A 24,837-nucleotide genomic window follows, 5' to 3' on the forward strand; every position below is an offset into this window, starting at 1 on the left:
AAGTCTTGGGTTTTTCCTTTTAAAACAGAAATCGAGGCTAAAATTAATTATCTAAATAAACTCTGATTAGATGTAGATAAAAAACTGCCTAATTTCTATTTTAATCTGTAAGTTTTAACAAGCACCAAGGGGAAGGCTGCTGGCAAGACATAGGGCATTTAGAAGCCAGCTAGCTATTTTTTTTAAGGTGGCACATGTTTTAACTTTTAACTTATTTTTAAGTAGAATTAATTAAATTGCATACTGTTTGGAGATTTTAGAATAAAAGCGGAACTCCTTAATCCAAAGAGTTAAAACGCATGGCTTGTTTTACATTCTGAAGCTAGCACTTTGCTCTATTCCAAATTCAGGAGTTTCAATTATTTCCTTCAATACTCAAGGGTATGTTGAAATACAGATGTTTGCTGATTTGCAATACTTCCTAATATTTTTTCTCAGAATAAAAGGACAAATTGTCACATGCAAAATGAGCGCATACCACAGCCACCTCAACAATAGCATGGGGAAAGAACTGATTGCAGCAACTGAAAAATTCTTATTTGAGTGTGGGTTTCCTATAAGAATGTACTTAATTGCTTGTTATTTAAGAAGAGAAAAGTCAATCATTCTTTTTTTCATCTTTCTCCAAAAATCACCTTGGAAAGACTATGACTCATTTAACAGAACAGATTCTCATTATTGGCTCTGTGATTTAGTCTTTCAATCTATCACTGTATAAAGATAAATATTGAGACATTATAAATTAGAGAGGATAAGACAGGGAACATTTTTTTTTTAAGAAAAGAATGGCAAACAAAGTAGGAACCATGGAAAGAGGCACATTTTCCCAAAGTAGGAGTTAATTTTCCCTAAAGGTTTTTATAAATCCTTGAATTTGCAGGCAATAAAAAGTTATTCTATTATTTATCATGTTCAAATGAGGGCTCAAATTAAATAATCAGTTTAAAGAAAATGTAATTTCAACAATAAGGACCTATTTATAATTGTATAATTGTATAAATATCATTTTGACATGATTTTACTTATCTAGGTGTATCATTTTTACATATCAATTCAACAAACATGCAAATATATGTAATATAGGGGGGAGTTTGATTAGATGTGTAGAAGTAGTTGGCTATGCAACACCAAACTTTGCTTGTATAATGTGCTGGCTTTGACACAAAATCTAGCAGATTTCTTCTAAGCATGAGGCTGAGTGAGTGTTGCATCTCCTTAATAAGACAATATGTTTATATGATCCTCCATAGTAAAAAGTAATGTGTCCAGACTTTGGACTATGCTTCTGTTATTTAATGGATTGCTTCACTATTTGCAACAACATATCTGTGTCAGTTGCTTCTGGTGTATCCAGTAAATTTATGACTACATAAGAACTTATTTTGTATTGTGCGTTATATGTCACTGGAGCCAAAGAAGTGTTAATTGGCAGCAAAAAGATATTAAGTCACCTATGGTGTTTTTTTAAGTGGAAGTTTGTTTTGATTGGCCATTGCCAATGTACAGAGATGTACATTCCATTGATATTTATGAGTTTGGGCTGCCTGTATTATTTTAGGATTTGTTCAAAGACTTACTACTGATTGCTTCATACTCTGCTTGTTTGGGATAGGCTTACTTGGGCATGCTGCCTTCTTTTTTCTTTGTAAATTTTTCCTTTCGCTGTATTATTTTGAAAGCATGCCCAGAATTCCTTTGACCAAGAGACCCATAATTATAAATAGCTATTACCTAAATTTCTATTTAGTTTGAAAGGTTATAAGAATATGTATAATAAATTAACGTGCAGCCCATGTGTGACCAAAAGCAGCAGAACGAATGGTGTAATATAAGTATGATATAATCTTGCAGAAAGTTCAAGCTGGCCAAATTTACAGTTATTGTCACAATGAACTGCACATTCCAAAAGGCTTCAGGTCTTTCTATCCATTGACACATTCCAGATGATGGTGCAATGGAAGGACATTTCCTTACCTGGCAGCAGTGCTTATACAGTATAAGAGCTTGCTTTTATCAGCTTTTATCCTTATCCCTTTTAAATTTTAGGTCTAAACTCTGTAGTCTCCACTTCTGTAACACCGGAACACATATATCTTCTTTACAGTAACATATTTTAAACCTTGCTTTTAAGCATAGCCACATGCCTTGTCCTGAGCCAAAACATGACTTTGTCCAATGGTGCCTTAATGCTGACTGGCAGGAGCTCTCCAAGAATAAAGACAAGTGACATTTTGAATGCTACTTGAAGTTCACAGGAAACTGAACCTGGGATTCTCTGCATATAAAGTATTTAATTCTGCCACTGAACACAGCTTTTCATAATACTGTAGGAACAGAGTAGCATACCACTGGCATAGGATATGATTACTGCAGGGTTTTTTTCCTTCTAAGAAAACCCAAACCCCAAACGTGACAGCTGTAGTCAAGCTTTCCATTACATGTAGTTTGCAGATCTCTGTACCTGGTAGCTTTAATTATGAGATGTGTGGTGAAAGAATTTTAAAAGGATGATTTGAAGAATAACACAAAAATTAAAAATGAATGTGTAATATAAATAATGAATTCAGCTTCCATTTAATTTCATTCCCTGTAGTTACCTTGAGGTAAGATAGGCGGCCTATTAAATTTTATAGATAAATAAATAGTTTGGTGTAGTGGTTAAGGCATTAGCTAGAAACTGGGAGACTATGAGTTCTAGTCTCACAAAGCCAGCTAAGTGATCTTGGCCAGTCACTGTCTCTCAGCTCTAGGAAGAAGGCTGAGAGATAGCAAGCCACTTCTGAAATCTTGCCAAGAGAACTGAAGGGACTTATCCAGGAGTCAAGACTAACTTGAAGGCACACACACACAAACATAACCCAGTAGCCAAAAGTTTTTTTTGTCTTGTCAAGAGGTTTTTGAAACAACAACATCAACAACAAAAATAGATACAGAATGCCTCCTGAATAAAATATGGTAAAACATGGCGGACACAGGGTAGACAAGTTGTAAGGGTCAATGCTTATGCTATCTGTTAATACTGGTGATGACACATGTATGGAAATTGCAATCTATTGAATAGGAAATTGCAATCCCATTCATTCTCATTGTAGTCATTAGCATCTTTTCCAATATCACCTCCCCAAACTGCTTTACAAGTGCAATTCTCAGACAAAGAGAGTACAACAGATCAAGTCTCTAAGCAGTTATAAAATAGCTGTTTGGAAACTTACAATAAAGTTCAGGGCATTTATTTAAAAAGGACATAAGAGCAAAAATGAAAGAAATGTAAATAATATTCAGCATTCTGAAAATATTCTTTTGATATTTTAATATTTTCTCTGACTTTCAGTACTAATATTTGCTATGATCATGATTACAATCTGAATTCAAAACATACTGCAAACTTATTTGCTTCTTACTTTATTGCCATATTTAAAAATATATTTACTTTCAGTGTTTGATCCTTTAAAAAACCAGACCTGCATCTTCTACAGGTTAGATGCCAAATATATTTTTCTGCGTGTGAGGATGAAGGATGTAACTGTAAGACTGTTTGGCTCAAGGGCATATTGGCTTAAGGTCAAGAGTATCTTATTCTTTCCCTTCACACAAGTTTTTGGTTTAAAAGAAAATTGCCAAACCCATGGATATATTTATAACTTAGCAACTCCACACTAAATAGGAAGTTCTCTTTCATTCTGTTGGCAACTCTGACTGTCACATGGCATAAGTAATCCAATTGGACAGTACCTTTGAACAAATTTAGTCTAGCAAACCCAAGATAGCCTTGGTTTTAGTTAAAAATACCACTTCTGGTATTTAATTGTGTGGGATAATAAAAAGTAGTCAGTATTCCCAAGTTCTGTTTATGCCTTGGGTAGGCACCCAAAGTAAAAAGATGGATGATTTTAGAATTATTATTCAAAATGATCTGAACTTGCCAATAAGACATGTATGTATTTGACCTAAGAAGATTTCCTTCCTCTCTTATTTCCATTTCTTGCTATATGGTAATCTGTTAAAGTAATGAAGAAATTGATGGCTTCACAATTAGCAATTAAAGTATGTTCACTTTATAATTATTACAGCAAATCTCCAAAATCTACAATTTATGGTCCTTTGTTGTAAACATACTATTTTTAGATGCAACAGGAAAATGCAAGTGCATTAAAATTCTAATTTGACAAAGAATGTACACCCTCGCAATTTCAACAGTAGTATCATCATATTAGTCTCAAACATGGCAAGATGAAGAGACACATGGGCCTCTGTTCCTCATGAAAAAGTGGTAAACAAAGAACTTTTGATATTTAAGAGAGAGAAAGACGATTCTCCAAAATAGAAGCACTGTTGAATTATGGCACTGTGGCAGACATTTCAACCTTATAATGACCTCTCATCTTGTTCTGCCCTACAGCAAAACTCTTATTACTCCACATTTAAGACAGAAGGAATGCACATCTGCAGTGAGGTCTAAACTCAAATTTGTCACCAACGTAACCAGAACTCTGTATACAATTATATTTTTATTTTCCAATACTCATCTAAAGCAAGATTTTTAGTCCTTTACATACTATACTTCCAAGCAATATATTACAATATATATTTTGAAAAAGAAAACAGCCACATTTTCTAACCATTTAATCTTATCAAGCCACCAAGATTCTTTCTGGCAAAATGAGTGATATTTGTGTGAGATCTGTATTTAAGAAGCAGTCATTTCACATGCATTGAAATTTACATTGTTCTAAAACTATGCTTGGGTGGGGGAATGGAAATAGCTTTGCTTTAAGAAGCCAGAAGAGGGCACTCATTAGTAGTCAATCAAATTCTATTTAAAATCTTATAATGGAACAAAGTCAAGAATCTTGTATAGATATTCCCAAAATGAAATAGGATTGGAGTAACTAGAATTCCAGAATTAAGATAAGAAACATTTTAGAAATTTTATAACAGTGGACAACACTAATAAGGACAATTGTAAATTACTGTAATCTACATGTTATGGCCACAGAAATAACCCCATTTTAAAGCAGCATGCTGTAAGCTATAAAATAGTATACATCATCAAGCCCAAAACAACAGTCACAGTACTTAAGATGTTCCTTTGAAAAAGTCACATATGGGAGCAATAGACAGAGAAGATTTTCTTTCAGTTGAATGAGAGTGTGAATCTTGGTAATAACTAAAAAATTTTAAAAACATATTTTAATCAGTGGTATTGTGGCAAATCACTGCTGAGCTAAAATTCTTTTTCTTGGTAGGAAGGGAAGGTGAGAAACATTTGGGACTGTTTGTGTAATATGAAAAATGAGACTAAAACAGAAATGGGCAGTAGAAGTTTAGATCTGCCTTTCTTTGTTTAGGCAGATGACTTAGGTAATTTTTGATTAAGTGTGCACGCTTTATTCTCTGAGGTTATATTTTCCTGTAGAATCACTTATGTACATTAAATACTGTTTTTGTACACTTGACTTAGATTGTCAGAAAGCCAAGATAGGATAAAAGTAAGAATAGAACCATTATGTCCTCGTATAAAGTGGAAGGCAAATGATCCACTTGTTAAAGCATTTTCTGGAATAACATCAAAAACATCTACACATTGACATAGATACTTGCATGTGACAATTTCCAAGAAACGTTTTGAATCAGCTCTTTTATTTATCTGGTGTACTTCCTTATAAGAATCTGCATAACTACACATAAAAAGATTTCCCTTAAAAAAAGACTGCTTAAGTGTAAGGAAATTGGGAAATCTCAACATTGAGGAGGTGCTTGTGGATAGGATTTTCAAGGAATAACCTAATTCAGGTCTTAATAACATTATATAGAGTTATTTTAGGACTGGCCTCATGCTAACTCTCTGTTGTGGAGTCTGTAACCATTTTAATAAGGTACATAAAACATCCTTCTGTTTACCTGCACTGGTGCCTGCACCGGTTGTGAGGTCCCCACCCATCAGGCCACCTAGGAGAGGACAAATAAAATAGTCAAACTGAGAGAGGAGCTGAAGAAACCACAAAGGTCAAGCAGCAATTACAGTTTATTCCTCAAAGTAATGTGAGCCCTTGAGGAGTTTGTACCACCAGAATTTTCATAAAGATCAGGCTGTTTGAGCCACCCTGACTCCTGCCTATGTACAAAACGATCTAATTCCTCCTTCAAAGCATAAGCATTATTTAGTGGCTTCATTGGGAAATAGCTCAGTACAATATTGAGTGAGTTAATAGGGAATAAACTATTACAATAAATGGTCAACTAATGAACTATTATAATAATTGTCAACTTCTGCAGTGACATTGTATATATATATAAAATCATTAACATTTCACAGATTTTTTTCCATCCCCTTTTCCAACTTGCTTTCTCCTCTCAAATGTGTTGGAAAGACTTGTCCCTTCCACCCTGATTGGAAATTCTGAGAATTGCAGACACATGGGTAAGTGGTTGGAGGAAAAGTAGCTTAATTTCTACTTAAAAGCAATTTCTCACCCCAGCCACTGTTGTTAACACAGCATTTGGCCAGCAAAGTTATTTAGATTCTCTTGAATCTTGATGTCACATGGGCAAAGCCTTTTATGGTTTGGCACCAACCTACTGTCAGGACCATATTCATTATTAGAATCAGCTTGTCCTATTCAATTTTTCTGGGAAAAGCACCAGGTTTTCTTTGGGGAGATGAGGGGAGATGAAATGCAGGAGTGCTGCATTTTTGTATCAATACCAGCCTCTGGAATCACCTCCCACTGGAAGCTAGATGGAGTTCCATCAGAGGACATTTAGGACTGATTTGGGGGATTTTCTGGTTGTTAGGTTTCTAGGCTTTATATAATGTTAATTGGACCATGAATGTTTTAAGGCTTTTTGCATTCTACAAAGCTGTCAAGAGTTCTGTGGGATTGAGGTGGGGTATGTAACGCATAAATAAATACAGCCTTGAGATGGAAATGTATGTGTATCTGAGTGTATAATGATGAAGACATTATTTCAGAAGCTGATTTGGTCACTTGCCTGGAGATTCAAATGACCCATAATCCCTTTAGTTCTGTTTCAATTTTCTCCCCTAGCTTTAATGTTATTATATAGAAATAGGCTTTTTGCATTTTATGACTAGAGAAAAAACTTAAAACTGTCTTAGAAAATGAGGCTGTAACTGAGATTTAACAAAAGAGAAAATGGATTAAGATCAGAAATCAGAAGATATGGCCCGCTGGGAATCTTTTTCTGCTACCTTCCTCCTGAACATGTATGCTTTTCAACTGGGCTTGCATAACAGTGTCCAAGAGACTAAATCCACTATTTTTTATGTTTCAAATATAGTCTTCTTATGTTACCTATTTCTAGTTTTCTAGAATATTTAGAGCTTTTTAAAATGTATCTTATTTAGTTGTAAATACTAAGGCTGAATTACCTTAGGAAAGAATAGCATTTTAGGAGAAGAGGCTTTCAAGCAGTGACCCACAACCTTTTGGGCACCAGGGACTGGTTCCATGGAGAAAGTTTTTTCCATGGACCGGAGGCGGGCATGGTTTTGCATGCTGCCTGCATCCTGCCATATGGGGCTTCACTTGTTTGCGTGACCCAGTTTCTGGCATGCCACAAAATGGTGCCGGTCCATGGACCAAGGGTTGGGGATCCCTGCTTTAAAGACAATGAGAGAGAAAAGAGCTGGAATGTAAAAAGAATACTGCCAAAATTATTCTGGGTATGGATACTGCCAAAATTACTCTGGGTCAATCTCTCCACAACTGAAGAACCCACAGCAGGATACATTTTAGCCACCAATGAAGTTCACACAAACATACATTCAGAGAATAAATGTATGCCACACAAAGAAACCCTAGTCTACAAAAGTGATCAGAAGATATGTGTCTACCAAGAACCTGGTGCTGCTATAAGTATACTGTGGGTTTGCTAAATTTTTGAAAAGGCTGGGCAAGAATCCATGGTAGATTCAGGTTTTTTGTCTTTCAAAAAAATATGTGACCTTCATATTGGTAAGTAGTCAGACTGTTGAAGAAGCCAGACATTGATAGAATACTCTTGCTTTGTAAGTTACAAATGGTAGATATAGAAATGTTATATTTGAAGTAAAGAGATGGAACTGGGCAAAACTTACCTGTGTTACCTGCACTTGGTGGTCTATGTGTCACCCCAGGAGACATGCTATTCCGCTGTAAGGAAGGGTGGGTCAGAGGCAAAAGGTTGGGGTTACCCAATGAGCTAACTGGGTTGCTGTATACCAAGCTGTTGTGGTTGGACACTGGGATAGAAACTGGCATCTCAAAGTTAGGTGGTGGAACAGCCTGTAGTAATAATAAAAAAGGGAAACAAAAGATGAGAGTAATATAGAGGTATTCATACATTATTCTGTACTTAGATCAGATGTTTTATAAATTCTGGTTAGAAAAAAGGAGTTAGGAACATAAACTGTCATCCCTGGCAAAAATTCATCCCTTGCAATGGATGAATTTTTAAATTTTAAAATTGGTAACGGATATGTCTTCTCTACCCCATCTTTCCACGTTTCCCTTATATTAAAGGGTGCCTGGTTTGGGTGTTTCCTGCCCTGCTTATTTTTTACAACCCTTGTTTCATTAAGGTTTCTTCCACTCATTGAAATCAATATTACTTAGTAGTGGAATTCTAATATGGTGTCACAGATGAAACATTATAGATATATGATTATGAGAGCCATACTATATAAATAAATATCAGAAAGTGAAAAAAATGCAAAAGGAAAGCATTTATTTTCAGTATTATGAGATTTAGAAGAATTGTAAATTATTCAGTGAAAAGCAAACTGGCTGAACGATGGTTTCTTTGCAAAAATTAATAATCTCAATTGGTTTTTTTATGAATATATCAGGACCACGACCAATGGTGTTTATCATATAAACTGAAATAATGTGACTTGATGTGACTTGATATCTAATTCCATGAATGGATTTCTGCTCATACAGTGCTTTTATTCTTGGAATTCATAGAGAGAAGAATCTGATTTGCACCTATCCTTCATCCCTTCCATTAATTCCCATTCTTCCTTTTCCTGCAAAAAACTGGTTTAAAAAGTTACAGAATTCTCCAAACGTTTAGGACAGGTGGTCCGCAGAGAATGTGTGTGTCAAAAATTCAATTTGGCAGCCATAACTGTGTGACTGAAGTCCTCTTCTGAACTTTTTTATCCCCTCCCACTACAAATGCCATCTTCAAAGCGCTCCATGGCATCGGACCTGGATATCTCCGAGACCGCCTTCTGCCGCAGATTACCTCCCATCGGCCAGTACGCTCCCACAGAGTGGGTCTCCTCAGGGTGCCGTCAGCCAGACAGTGCCGGCTGGCGACCTCCAGGGGGAGGGCCTTCTCGGTGGGAGCCCCCACCCTCTGGAATGAACTGCCCCCAGAGATCCGGGTGATTCCGGATCTCCCCTCCTTCCGCCGCGCCCTAAAGACATGGCTCTTCCAACAAGCAGGATTGGCCTAGGGAATTTTAGTGGGGTTTTTAAGAGAAATTTTAATTATATAGGCCATAACAAATATTTCTTTTTAATTCGGTTTTAAACTAGGTATTTATTGTAACATTGGTTTTATAAGGCTGTCAGCCGCCCTGAGTCCGGTAAGGAGAAGGGCGGGATATAAATTGAATTAATAAATAAAATAAATTAGGGTGTAGCACAGGAGGAGGAATATTACCTCTTCCAATTTCTACTTGGAAAAAAACTTTCTGGGTCAAAAGCCTTTCTGCAAACTTTAAAAATAAAACCCTGACTGGAACCATGACTTCTGTGCAATGCTAGCTTATGCAAATGTTTGCAATTTGTCACTATTAATGCAGCAGATTAAAAAAAAAGATTTTATTTGGTAAACCAGAATACTTAATCAGATGGCATGTCAAAACAGCAGAGCCAAATTGTTCATTACTATACTTATGCATTATGTTTGCATTTTGAATATTTCTTAATATAGGCAGAAGCAACCCTATTGAAGCAATTACTATGAAACACATTGTGCAGCCTGCAGTCCAGTAGCATGATGAAATTGTGGGATGAGGTTGACCTCTGGCCTACCTTCCAGTTATTTAATTTTTAAATAAAAGAGCCATTCTGAAAAGCCACTAAATTACAATGTCTTTAGTAATATTTCATAGCATTCTTTTGGCCTTTGGTTATTTAATTTTATTCATTCACAACTATCTCCTTACTTTCTTCTGTGCTATAGAGTATAAAGTGACTAAATGAATTTCAGTAAGGAAAGAAGAAAATGGATGAAATACTTAATACTTCCAGCCTTTATGATTCTATTTTTCAGCCATTACATTACTCCATACTAGATCAGAAGCAGGGCAAGGACTTTTCAAATAAAATATATTTACATAGCTTGTATGATCAGTTTGTAAAAAAGTAAAATGTTGAAAATTCTCTATGTGACATTCCTTATTTGTGAAATCTAAGATACCAAAACAACAACAACAACAACAACTCAGAAACTCTTTAAAAAAGTGACAACCAACAATGCAAATCACTTACTGATAATGCTTTGATCACAGAGAGGATAATTTTTTCTCATGAAACTGTTTCCACATGTGTTTTATAGAAACTAGCCTAACAATTTCTTTTAATCAGGTGCTACCAGATCAGCGGTCAATAGAGGTGATAGGTAGTTAACCCTAGGTCAATAGTATCTTTTCAAGGCACTCAGATTACAGTTTAAAGGCTCTCTTCACATTAAACAAAATCCTGCTATGTTCTATCTCTGTTTTAAAGACAACACTATTACAAAGCATGGATCTGGAACAAAGCCTAAGGAAAGCATCATGGAGGAAACTACTTGACACAATATCTTCATGCAGCAGCTATAATTTCTGGAATTTGCTTGCAACTTCTTTACTTCTGGTACTGTCAGGTAAACTATCAAGCTGAACATGTTCGCTCCAACTTACATGCTAACGTGATAGTATTATAGGGAAAATAACTGCTTCTGTAAGTAGCTACCATGGTGCACTGATAGTAAACTAAAAAAGCCAATCACAAGAACCTGTGAATAAGAATGGTATTTTTCATTCTTTGGTACATCTGAAGCACGAGTGTCAAACGCCCTGGGCCGGATCGTCATGTGCAGGCCATGCCCACCCCAGCTCCGCAAAGGCCAAAAACGTCATGATATGTCATGTGATGCAATTGAGTTTGACACCCGTGATCTGAAGTACCTCTTAGGGTTTTGGCTGACAAATACATTTTTACAAGTTGCAGTACAATACAGAAAACAGGCATTCATAGTAGCTGGTTGCAGGTACGGCTTACACTTTCCCCTTTTTGTAATAAACACCACACAGTTCTTGAGCAGGATACTTTCATGATCAGGATAATATTAAGCAGTGACTCTGAATCTTATTCACCAGAAATGATTTTCGTTTCAATTTTATGGATTGATTTTATTGTGATCTGCCTATTTTAAACTATTATCTACTTTACACTGATAATTATTGATATTGTATTTTATGATTGTTTCTAAGCAATACTTTTAGCTTTTAGATGAACAATAAAAAAAGAAAAGACACCTGTTACTATAATCACCATTATCACATCAGACTCTGCTAGGTTTTTTTTTTTTAAAAAAATCACAATATCTGAAAATGGTTCAGGAAGCACAGTTGGTTCAAAACAAAATGACTAGAATATTTATTTATTTGTTACTGCATTTATATTTCCTCCATTTCCTTTAGAAGCTCAAGGCAGCTTACATTCAAGATGTCCTAGGTTAGTCCAACACCCTAACACTTATATCATCCTAGTTCTCCTATAGAAGCTGGGTAGTTGCTACCTGCCCCATATCAGTTATACTGGGTGCTAAGAGATTGGATTTTCTCAATGTTACATCCTAATTTTGGAACAGAAAGATAAGTCTTTATCACTGCTGGATAACAAAAAATAACAAAAAGCAAGCTAACTAACAAAAATATCTATAGGACTTTTATTCTAATTGTACTTAGCTGAATTCTGGTGCATTTGCAAAAAAAAGCTGCTATAATATTTTTGAATTTGAGCTTTTAATATTAAAACTGATTGTTATATTTTATGGGCTTTAAAGTTTTGTTACCTCTCTGTGAAAATAAAATAAAACACAAACTTGTAAAGACTATTCCATAGAGATGAAATTGAGAATAGCGCATATAAAAAGGCATAAATCTAATTCGGAAGGAAAGTTTGAGAAAGTTAAAAGGGTCCTGCACATTCTTCCCTGTAGCTCTTTTAGAATGTCTGAAGATAATCTAAATATAGTGAGAATCATTGTTATGTGTCAAACGAAGTTGTTTAAAAGACTATCTTGACTTTCCTTTAGACCAAATTGGAAAACAAATTTTAAAAACACTTCTGCGTTCTTGAGGTATGTCTGCTTGAGGATGTTTTTCAACACACATACTACAGCAAAGGAAGAAGCATGAATTATGATGAAGGCTTAGTTTCTTAGGAAACATGTGCACCATATAATTTGAAATATCATACAATTATGTATCCAAGTATAGAAACACAATGGGTGAAATTCACTCTTTAAAGCTCAGAGCCCAAATTTTGGGTTATGCAACAGGAACTTTTGGGAACTTGTGAGCTAGGAATAGAATCTATTATGTAGGGAGTTTCAAGAACTCCTCTTCCAGCACAACTTTCTGGCACTCTTGGGTCCTCCTGAAACAGCACAAAATCTTAAAAAACTTTCAGCCACATCCTCCATGTAGAAAACCTTAGCATACAAGGGTACAAATCCAAGTGATCAAATGGTGGAGAAATGCCCATTAGGAGCTCAGAAATAAAGAGCTACTTGTTGGTAACAGCACACAATGCAACTTTCTGAAGTCCAACTACAACTATACTTTGGGCAGAGCTCCAGGCTATCGTAGAACCATACGGTTGGAAGAGATTTTTTAACTTTCTAGCTAGTGGAGGATCTACTAAAACATCTCTGACAGATCACCATTAAACCTCTGTTTGAAGACTCACCAGATGGTAGCCTGTTTCACTATAAAACTCTCCAGGTATAATTGTTGCTGTTCAGAATCAGCTGTTCATGATATTGCTTTCTGATTTCTCTCTGATGCCTAGTTAATTTAACCTGGAGCCCACCCAGCTACAACTGCAATAGGGATTGAGTGATTCTGAACCAAATAGAATAATGCCATTAGACCAGGGGTAGTCAACCTTGGCTCTTTTATGACTCGTGGACTTCAATTCCCAGAATTCCTGAGCCAGCTTAGCTGGCTCAGGAATTCTGGGAGTTGAAGTCCACGAGTCATAAAAGAGCCAAGGTTGACTACCCCTGCATTAGACGGATTCCTTTCTTCTAAGAATTAGGGTAAGTAGGGTTGGACTTTACTTATAGATAGATTTGTGTATACATACTATAAAGCCTTGTTGTTGTGGTGGTTGTTTTTTTTTTAAAGTAGATTCAATAAACTTAAAACAAATTGTATTTTGAAAAAAGCTATAATTTATGTCATACAAAATCTTGACAGTTGTTGCCACATGAATTTCTACCAAAGTGTCCGCAACAATTCAACTTCCAATTTATTTCAAGCAATGGAGCCATTCGAAGCAACTTGATCTGGTAGAAAGCCTAAAAGTTTCAAGAGGCATCTATAGGGCTGTCTGCTCTCATTCTTTCTCTCTCCTCAGGAATTCTGGGAGTTGAAGTCCACGAGTCATAAAAGAGCCAAGGTTGCCTACCCCTGGCATAGAGTATAATAATTTCTGTTTAACGTACTGTGCATACAGGAAAATCATGAAACTATTCCTCTGAAATGCTAATAAATGCTAATATCTGAGTTGCACAGGAGATGTTGTGAATTATTCCTTACATTTTAAAACATACTCCATTTAATGTCATCTTCCTTTGCAAACTAAAATGATTAAAATTGGGAAAATATAAATACTACTTCTGGATCTGGCAAGAAATCTCTAAGATTGGTGGCAAATAGCAAATAATAAGTTTCCCAGAAAACTCTTAATTGTTATAGTAGAGGAACACTGAATTTGCCCATGAATGACTGCAATTTGTTGTGGCATATCAGAATTGTGGCAATTCTGAATCCTACTTTTCACATTAAATTTAATACACATAGAAACAAGCTGACATAAAAAAGCAAACAGTTTCCTGAAAGCAAAGAGAAAAACCAGCCAGCTCTCTAGCAAATTTCATACGGAGAAGCTCATTTGTATCTCTTTTGAGGCTAATTAAATAAATGGAAAACTCTTGTTTTAATAATGTTATGCTCTACAAAAACAGATACGGTCCTTTAGCCAATGTAGTACTTGTAGTAACTGTCATTTAATTGTACATATTCTTTCACCTCAGTAGTGCTTATGAGATGTTCCAAATGGAATCTGTCCATTATTCCCGTTTTCTTCTCGGTCAAATTGCCAGAGAACAACAGCATATTATAGTTGTAGCAATCATGGAACTACATAAGAGATCAACTGTAAATTTCTAGAGTAATTATGTTTTTTAAAAAAATATTCAAATACTGATCATTTTGGTAAATGAACTTCCAAAATATATTCCAATAATTTATTCCAAAATTATGTGCTCTAGTGCTCTTACTATCTAATTTTGACTTAATGTGATGTTAAAAATACTTTTTGACAAAGTGATTTCTATACTTGCTTATAGTTTCTAGGACATATAGAATTGCCATAAGATGTTTCCATTAAGACATATTTAAGGTTTTAAACAAATAAAATAATATTTCTTAATCCTCATTTCTTCAGGAATAAATATATATCTTGGTTCTTTCATTGTAAGCCTATGAAAACATTTCTTCACAAATTATTTTTAAATCTCTATTGCTTCATTATATTTATTTATTATTCAGAGTGGTACAGTTTTGAAATTTTTGATATTTCTATCATCAGACAGACACCCTAACCCACTGTTGAAGCTATATGTACTTAGGAAGCTATTTTATGCTGAGACAAACCATTATTTTTTATTTAATTGGCATTCTCTATTTCAACACGTAACTGCTCTTCCAAATATCAGTCCTACATGAAATCTTTTTATCTAAAGACATCTGATAGTAGAGATTATGTTTTGATGGGTAACAACTCAATTCCCATGACCACATTTGTTAAGATTTCATAAGACCCAAGTACATTTATTTTTTCACATCCTAAAAATATTCCTTCCTCCAACAGTGGCATAAATATTCAAATGCCTAACTAATTTCAGTAATGGATTCTTAATGTTTCTATTTCAATAGGCTTTCCCATACTTATTTTTATAAGAAAACTGCTAGATGATTGGTTTAATATGTATTCCCATAGTTCTTGAACCATCAAAAACATATGCCAACATAACATTGCTGTGTTAACTGCCAAACTGCCTCAATAACAGTTTGATACAGTTCATACTGTATAATACAGTTTTAATTCAGGATAGGTAAAGGTAGATTCCCCTAGCTTAATTTCTTCTTCCATCAAATATCACCTGCTTGCAGAAAAACATCCTTTTATCAATCTCAAAGTGAGCTGGATTGAGGAAGAGTTTTGAGAGAGGCCTAGGCTGATTGGATTAGCAATCAATCATAAAAAAGATGAATGTAGCATCATCAAGTAGCCCCTAAAAAAAAGGTTGGGAGCCAACTCCTTACCTCCTCGATCCCTGGTCCCAAAAAATGAAAGGGATTGGTAAAGAAAGAATCATCTCTCATTTTGAGGAAAAGCCAGCTGTGGATGATTGACCACAGAGAGAAAAGAGCAACCAGGAGTGTATGAAAGTAAGTGAGAACAAGTGAAAAAGAGGGAGAGTCTGCTAGTGAACAAGAAAGCAAATGAAAGTAAGTATGGAAGGAAGATATGTGCTTCACGACACATAAGGTATTAAGCAAGATGCACAGTAACATTCTTAAAAAAATTTAATTCTAATAATTGGGGGTTAGAGTAGACAATCTTGAAAACTGAGTTTGGAATTTTCCAGACCTTTTTTATTTTAACCTTTTTAAGATCTTTGAAGTTTTTCATTTTCTTTTTCCTAGGCTGATTGCATTTGTTCCATTTGATAAGTCAATAATAATAATCCTTCCCATCTCCAGATACTCCATCTTTCTCAGTGTCAGCACAAACTCTCAAATAATGCTTTTCAAGTGCTTCAGGAAACACTGGCCAGACATTAAAAGGGAGGCTGCTCTGTGGAAACCTGGTCTCTAAGCAGCCAAAATGGACCTGGTGGGCAGTGCCCAGCAATTAGTGGGGAGAGGGCATGCCCACAAAAGATTAAAGTGGCCAGTATGAGAAGGTCATATTCCATTTTTAGCCATGTTATCAAGAAATTCAACAGTGAAACATACCAAATTGTGTCCAAGGCAAGGACTAGTTAAGAGAGAGGGAAAATGCTACTATAAAACTGGAAAAACTAAAGCCAAATCTAGGTGGTTTCAGTTATGGTCTGAAGACAGAGGCAACATTGTGAGGGTTAGAGTTTCAAAATGATTTCTGAAAATTTTCATTCTATGGTTAGTAAAGCCTCTACACTGCAATTCTGCATGATTTTTCTGGGCTGTCTGAAATCTAAAGTTACTCCATTTTAAAAAGGACATATCCGTAGTTCTCTAAAGCAAAAAGATAAAGGTAAAGGGTTCCCTGTGCAGTCGTGTCCGACTCTAGGGGGTGTTGTTCATCTCTGTTTCTTAATCAATGGAGACAGTGTTGTCCAAAGACATTTCTGTGATCATGTGGTCAGTGTGACTACATGCTGAGGTACATGGAATGCTGTGATTTTTCTCACTGAAGTGGTACCTATTAAACTACTCACATTTGAATGCTTTTGAAACAGCAAATGGCTTGTGGGAATCTAGCTGAGCTAAGACTTTGCTGTGCCATATGCTCCAACTGCCTTCAGGAATGTAATTCAGTGACAAACCATTGCAAAGACAGACTGCCCCATAAATGGACTTTTTTGAGGCATTATAATGGGGGAGCAATTATCAAACCTTGTATTATTGTATGGCTCTAGGTGGAAGGATGATTTACTGATTTATATTCCTGATATTTTGGTAAGGCACTCTTAAAAAATATGTCTCCTTGAGAAGATGCCACTCACTTTCCAAGAGAAAATTTTCCAAGATTTTTTCTTAGTGAAGCTGCTGACAGGCCTGGAAAAACCAGGTCCACACATGAAGTTTCAATTAACTGATTTATTGCTAAAAGCCTATGCACAGGAATCTTCTCTAATGGTCTAATGGTCTGCACCTGGTTAGAGTTAGATAAGGTTCAATCACAATCAAGGGGGGGGACTTAGTTCCTTTGTGTCTGTGTAACAACTCTAAACTGATCCCTCTTTTTACCCCTCCCTCTGGTTCTGGCAGTACTTCTCCTACAGCTGCTCTGCTAACCAATCAACTTATATTTGTCTCTTTATATATAAATAGATATATTTCCAGAAAAGCACTGGGTGGCAGCCACCCATTATTTTTATTCATTAAAGAAGACCTGGGCAGTTCTACGTGGGGTCCAGAAGAAATTATATTAGCACTAAAAATAGTGTAAACATGGGTTAATTGCAGGCTTCCTAGTTATGAGACTGGGAGCCCAGCAGGAATCAAGAGAGATGGCTCTCAGCTCATTGGTGCACAAGAGTGCTTTGTTGCTTACTCATGAATTAATGAAACATCAATTTCTTTGGAGGGTTATTAAACAAAGAATGTAAGTTTTACAAATTCTATATTTTGTGGACGTCAGCAATGTCCTATTTGGGTTTCCACAGACAAAAAGGCCTATGAAAGCTTTGGGTGTGCTCCAATGTTCCTCCAATATATTCTTTTTAATTGCAATATGAAATGTAGCACAAGAGGAAATGCATGGTGTGTCATCATGTTAATCAGAATTAATGTAAATATAAATTAAAATTCAACGAAATGTAAGTTTCCCCTTGGCCTACATTTGGGTATGGCTTGTACCACATCATACAAACTTCATAGTAGCTTTATGGTAGCTTGAAAAGTTATACATCTCTGCTATGAATAATAAAATAAAACTATAAACTGTTTTTGGTGAGAAGACATTGAAAACCCTTCTTACCCAGTGAAGTGTTTAGTCTAAATGTAGCACAGATTCTTTATATTAGTTTAGCGGTCTCACAATTGTTTCAGTTCTGCATTTCTAACAGGCAGATAGGACAACTATTATATCAAATGTAGTTTCCTTGATTGGACTTAATTCTTACATCTTTATCTTTAGATTTTAAAACTATTTTCCTCTCTTTTATGTCACCCTGCCAATTGTAAACAATGGAACATGTGCTTTTATAAACACAAAACATCCCCACACAGAGCTTTGTATTGGCATGCTGAATGCAGCATTTTTATCTTTTCTTACTATAGCCACTCCATGATCTTTAATACAGAGAAAGCATACGTGCACATGGTCACACACAAACTGTTTTTGCACATAACTGCTTTGTGTGTAGCACTTGAACAAAATTTCATCTACTATTCTAAGAAGGAAAGAGAAGGTTAGTTATTTGCTATGACAATTTACCAGGGCCTTCAGAACAAGAGAGAGAAGTTTCAGAGAATAGGATCATCACACATGCTACCACCAACATAATCCATTAGCCAGTGTTTTGTTCATTATTCAGTACTGATCAGTATTTAACAAATACTATGGAGTAAAAATGGATGGAGATTTTCTCTCTCTCTCTTCCCCCCCCTCTCATTGCATGAAAAATATTGGTTTTGAGTGTTTTTTTGATGCACCCTGTCGGCCTAAATATGGGAAGAAGGAATCTTTTTTTTTTATATTGATAATTAGACTATTTCTGGTTTGAAGCATTGCTAAGATTGAGACTGCTAGAATGCATTCTATATGTATAAAAAAGTTTCGCAAAACCTGTTTCTTATCATTTCACTATTATCAATATTTAACAGCCAATTCAAGAAAGGTGAAAGGAAATGCTTCTTTAAAAGTTGTTTAAAACATTGACAGAATGTGTTTCTGCATGATGTAATACTGGACATTAATATAGATGGGTTTAAAAATTGACACTGGACAGCAACATAATAGCAGAACTTCTATAGTAAGAAGTACTTATTACTACAAATGCTAGGTATAAGAAGTTAACAGCTGCGAACAGGCTTCCTGGCTGGCTACTACAGGAAACAGGCTGCTAGGCTAGCCTTATCTCCTACAGTTCTTCCAATATTATTACAAGAGAAGCTCCATGTGTTTTTCTTTCCATCTTTTATTACATCTGGTTCCTTATTGCAATTCCATTTGAGTAGAAGTCTGAGTTTCCCATCACAAGCCTAAGTGAAGGGATTTGAAAAGAAGCAAGTCTAAAACAGTAAGATTTCCACTGAAGAAGAAAGAAGGATAGGAGACTTCACAAGGCCATTTAGTCAGTAAATCCTAATAGAGCAACAATGTTAGGTTGAAGCTTAGCCAAAATAAAATCACACTGGAAACTTCAAAGCTCTCTTTTCAACATATGGAATTAGGCAAGTGAGAAGAACATGAGTGGGAAAGGAAATATGAGTGTGCATGCATTTAATTAAAAATTGCATACACATGTTAAGCATTTCAGAAAATAGTACTCTTAACATTGGTCCCATTTGAAGCTTTTCTGGCCTCTTGAGTAAAATATTAAATTCTCCAAAAGTTTGCAGAAGTATGACTTTTATTACACAGGCCAGATCAGTTTTGTTAAGTGTTCTTTTTAACACACCTGAAAAATATACCGCCTTATGAATGCTTTTTAAACAATCTAATAAAAAAATTGGCAATAATTCTTTATACCGGTAGCAAATGTCTCCCATCAGGAAAACAAATCTTGCACATATATGCAGCTTTACCTATGTCAGGTATATTTTGTTGTTACTGTTTTGAGACCCAAAGGTGCTTTTTTCCAAAAGGCAACTGGTCTTTCTTGTTTTTTTTCCTTTGAAAACATTTCACTTCTCATCCAAGAAACTTCTTCAGTTCTGAATGAAAGAACTGAAAAAGCTTCTTGCATAAGAAGCAAAATATTTCAAAGGAAAAATAACCCCAGAAAGTCCAGTTGCCTTTTGAAAAAAGCACCTTTGGGACAACCATTACCTGGATGATTGAGAATCTCCATAGACATACTGTTTTGAGAGCATTTTTAATTTTGTAAATAGTAACATTCTGCAAAATAGCTTACTGACTTTCAGAAGAATGAACTAATTTTGTCTGATCATTGCAGATAATAAGAGTTTTGTTAGAATTTAGAAAAAATATACCCATGACTACATCTAGATAAAAAGTTATTTTGGTAATAGAAAAGTATCTTTCTTATTGCCTTAATTTCTATTAACTTTATTATTTAAAGCAATTGTAAATATGACCCACTTTTTATTTTGTAAAGAGCACATGCCTTAGGGCTTGCTCAAATTATTGAGCAGTTCTGCTGAATGGTGTGTTTGACTAGCTCATCCTTTTTAAGACTAACCAAAATTAAAATGCCGCAACTATAATTGATACCTGCTATGGATTATCAGACTTATTCAGAACAAATATGAAAAAAAATCCACACATCTTTTACATGGATGTTAAGTAGATAGAAAGAGCAAAGTAATAGGATAAATGGTCAAAGTGGTAATGTCTATATCAGGTCTGCACACCATATGGTTTGAGGGCCTCATGTAGCCAGTCAAACAACCTTATGCAGCCTACCAATTTTTTTAAAAAATAAGTAAATTGACAGTACCACTGCCACCATCCCAAAAGACATGTTGCCAAGCATCTCCAGTGCTTCTGCTGTTCCTTTAGCTGTGGAACAGCTGATTAGCACTCCAAATATTTACTAGTACTAATCTGAAATAATAGTGATAATACAACATATGCCCAAAGTCTAAAAATCATTCCATTTTCAAACAGTATAGATCAGGCATGATTTAACTTCCAGGCCCAAATGCCTGGGAAACCATTTCAGGATTTTAATGCCTTATGCCCCCTTATGATCTCCAAGAGAATGCTGTTTCATAGATGCTGCAACAGAAAAGGCACAATTTTTTAGGTACTACATGATGACATTTCCTAACAGAAGGGACCATGAATGCGTCAATCCTGGTTCTGGTGGAGTGATCAGAAGCAATCAGATACAGGCAATCCTGCAATTACCATGGCTCTCTGCCATGGAGGGCTTTATAGGTGACAGTCAACACCCCAAATTACACCTCTAGGGGGCCTATGAAGATTTCAGAGCACAGATTTCACATGGTTATATCACAAAGTGTCCAAAAATGCTTGTGTGGCTATATTCTGAAACATTGCAGCTTCCAAATACTCTTCAAGAGCAACCCCATGTACAACACATTACGGTACAGGTAGTCCCCAACTTGCAACCATTTGTTTAGTGACTTTTCGAATTTACAACGGCACTGAAAAAAGTGATATACGATTGGCTTTGACACAACCATTGCAGCATCCCCATGGTCACGTGATCACAATTTGGGTGCTTAGCGACTACCATGTATTTATGACAGTTGTACTGCCTTGGGATCATGTGATCACCATTTGTAACCTTTCCAGCCAGCTTCCGACAAACAAAATCAATGGGGGGAGCCAGATTCACTTAATGACAAGAGTCATTTAACAACTGCAGTGATTCAGTTAACAACTGGGGCAAAAAGGCCGTAAAATGGGGCAAAACTCACTTAACAACTGCCTTGCTTAGCAGTTTGGGCTCAATTGTGGTCATAAGTTGACAACTACATGTAATTTAGCTGGAAAGTGATTAAGGCATGACAAGGAAAACAGTGTAAATATCTACTTAGTCACAGTTGCCATCTGCTCTTTTAACAGGTGTTGTGAATCTAGGAGATCTCCCAACTGCACACCTGCTTGGTATATGGAGTGCTTCCATTTTTGGAGATGTAGATGGAAAGTTTTTGAATTCAGGAGTGCAACAAAATCTACCACCATATATTCACACATTAGGACTTCCTTAGGATCAAAATGTAAGAAGTTTAGTACAGCTCCTCTTACTGTTACATGAACTTGAAGATTATGGTACATTGTTTTTAGGAAATAGTACTTTGATCTTTTTTTTTACGCTAAGTTGATGCTTTGGAGTAATCTAGATCTCAGAACTAATTAAAATTTATATATTTTGATAAATAATTTTTTTATAAAGTTGTGATGAAGGGGAAAGTCAATTCTTTATGTATTTCTTTTATTTTTCTTTACTATATTCTTTTTTAAATTTCTTTTTTATTTCTATTTTGTATTTTCTACACCTATTTTTTCTTTTTCTTTTTTCTAGTTTGTATTAGTTTTTCTGTTGTAATTGTAATCTTTAATAAAAATAATCTAAAATTATGTATGTAAAACATGTATGGAACCTGGGAATTTAGACTTTGGATCACTTCAGTAAAAATGACGACTTTTAAAGTCATCGGTTGTTTTACTTTAAAGGATGAATACTATATCCCTAAAACATCCCAGAGTAGTATTTATAATTACATTTATTGACATCTCAATTAAGACGTGCAGCATTTTAAATCTTGGAAATAACTGGGTGATTATTAAATCCAATGACACAAAAAACCCTCTACAATTACTTTTTATATAAATTCTGTTAGTGTGAATCATTTTGATATGCAATTTGTAATAGTTGAATGGAATAAAGAATGAGAGATTACTTTACCTAGACAATGGAAAGAGGTGTTAACATCAATCCCAGAAATTTCAATAGATCTTAGGTTGCATTTTATTTAATAACAACAATATCAACAACAATTCTTTAGACTTACTGAACTCCATTGTGTTTATATAAAAAAGGCTGGATAAACTGTCATGTTGTTAAAAAAAGATGCAGTCAGATTAATGCTTTGTGTAAACCTATGTTTGTACAGTATTTTATAATTGTTCTGTTTTGGGAAGAAATCATTGCATGTAGTAACAAGGAGACAATATTTAGTGTTGTCATATTTTCATTTTTTAAAAATACTATATTCCTATTGCATGGAAACTGATATTTGTACAAAGAAAGTTTAAAAATATGCAGTATTCTACAGTTTTTGGAAAGATAAGATCTCTGTTTCTCTAAGATCTTCTGGGTTGATATTATTACTAAGATAGGAATGAATTATCAATATAGATTCATTTTGGGTAATTATAATAAAATATGAAATACATCTAACATTAATTGAATTGCATATGTAGAAATGTTATGCTTTTATGCATTAAATGTTAAATATGTATCCTGTATAGTTCGGTTGTTTTTTTTTTTACTATTTTGGGTTTCATTTTTCTCTTTCTTTATAACTTTTCCGTACAGATGTAATGGGCTGTGAGAATAACCTTGAGAGGGACAAGGAAGACTCACAACCTTAGACAATGGTCTGATGTGAAAAATCTGAGGTCAAAGTGGATCTGGGGATAAAGCAAGCTTCTCAGAATTGACCTTCTCTAGTTTTCTGGAACATAAAGGCAGGGCAGGGGTGAAGCTTTCAGACTTGCAAGATTCTGTTACTGTGACCTTACAATAAAGATAATATTAGTATTCTTGGTTTTGGTTTCCTGGTCTGGACTCTCTTTTTAAAGATTGACTACTGTTTATTTTTCTTTGCTTTTTATATTCAATTGATAGATGCTCTTAAAAATTTTTTGTAGTAAACTAAATATTTGTAAATATAAAGATCAGTTTATAAATCTAGATAAATGACAGCCATGGTAAATGATAATTAAGGTTGGTGTGTTTCACTGCTTGGTTCCCATTACTAGGTTTTACTTTAACATGAAAGAAGCTTAGGTTTATAGGACTTCACAGGAATAATAATAATAATAATAACAACAACAATAATAATAATAATAACAACAACAATAATAACAACAACAATAAGAGTTGAAGGGACATTGGAGGTCTTCTAGTCCAAACCCCTGCTCAGGCAGGAAATCCTATACCATTTCAGAGAAATGGTTGTCCAGTCTCTTCTTAAAAACTTCTAGTGTTGGAGCATTCACAACTTCTGGAGGCAGGCTGTTCCACTGATTAATTGTTCTAACTGTCAGGAAATTTCTCCTTAGTTCTAGATTGCTTCTCTCCTTGATTAGTTTCCATCCATTGCTTCTTGTCCTGCCTTCAGGTGCTTTGGAGAATAGCTTGACTCCCTCTTCTTTGTGGCAACTCTTGAGATATTGGAACACTGCTATCATGTCCCCCCTCGTCCTTCTCTTCATTAGACTAGACATACCCAATTCCAACAACCGTTCTTTATATGTTTTAGCCTCCACTCCCCTAATCATTTTTGTTGCTCTTCTCTGTACTCTTTATAGAGTCTCAACATCTTTTTTACATCGTGGTGACCAAAACTGGATACAGTATTACAAGTGAATTCATCCTGATTTTATTCTTAAAACCACTGTCACTTTATCAGCATGAGATGTTAACAAACATACAATATTAAATTTTCTGTAAGAATGTAACAAACAGTCTGCCAGTTTCTAAAGGATTCACATGTAGGGGTATACAAAATTTGAATGCATAAGTGTGAGCAATATTTCTGATATTTTTTTTAAGTGCCAAGGTCTATTCTTTTAGTCTAGAATGGATGAAAACAAATGTCCATTTGAATACATGTAATAATACTAACCGTAATAGGGCTGTACATGTCATATTCACACAATTATCCCCCCCTTTATGTCTATGCAAACAAAATAGCTACATGCAGAGTTATTTCTCTTAAGTATCTGGCAAGGCATATGACTGTTAGAAATTTGGCTGTGGTTAAAACAAAATTTAGCGCTCGTTAAAGCATTAAGAGAAATGCTGATGGAATCAAAGCAAATTGTCTGATAAAGCTATAAAGTTATCCTCAGCACACATAAATGACTTAATGCTACCATT

The 24,837-nt window shown here is 35.1% G+C and overlaps 1 protein-coding gene across 1 annotated transcript in view; it reads right to left on the bottom strand.

Annotated features, from left to right (window-relative positions):
• MEF2C (myocyte enhancer factor 2C) overlaps positions 1 to 24,837 on the bottom strand; it is a 183,063-nt gene that overhangs the window by 28,171 nt on the left and 130,055 nt on the right. Inside the window, exons 6-7 of the mRNA XM_015816137.1 lie at positions 8,102 to 8,288; positions 5,902 to 5,949 (exon numbers count right to left, since the gene is read on the bottom strand). Coding sequence (XP_015671623.1) covers positions 5,902 to 5,949; positions 8,102 to 8,288 — 235 coding nt within the window. The remainder of the gene's footprint in view (positions 1 to 5,901; positions 5,950 to 8,101; positions 8,289 to 24,837) is intronic.

The sequence above is a fragment of the Protobothrops mucrosquamatus genome, unplaced genomic scaffold (assembly GCF_001527695.2).
Source record: "Protobothrops mucrosquamatus isolate PMUCROS unplaced genomic scaffold, P.Mucros_1.0 scaffold401, whole genome shotgun sequence".
Lineage (NCBI taxonomy): Eukaryota > Metazoa > Chordata > Lepidosauria > Squamata > Viperidae > Protobothrops > Protobothrops mucrosquamatus.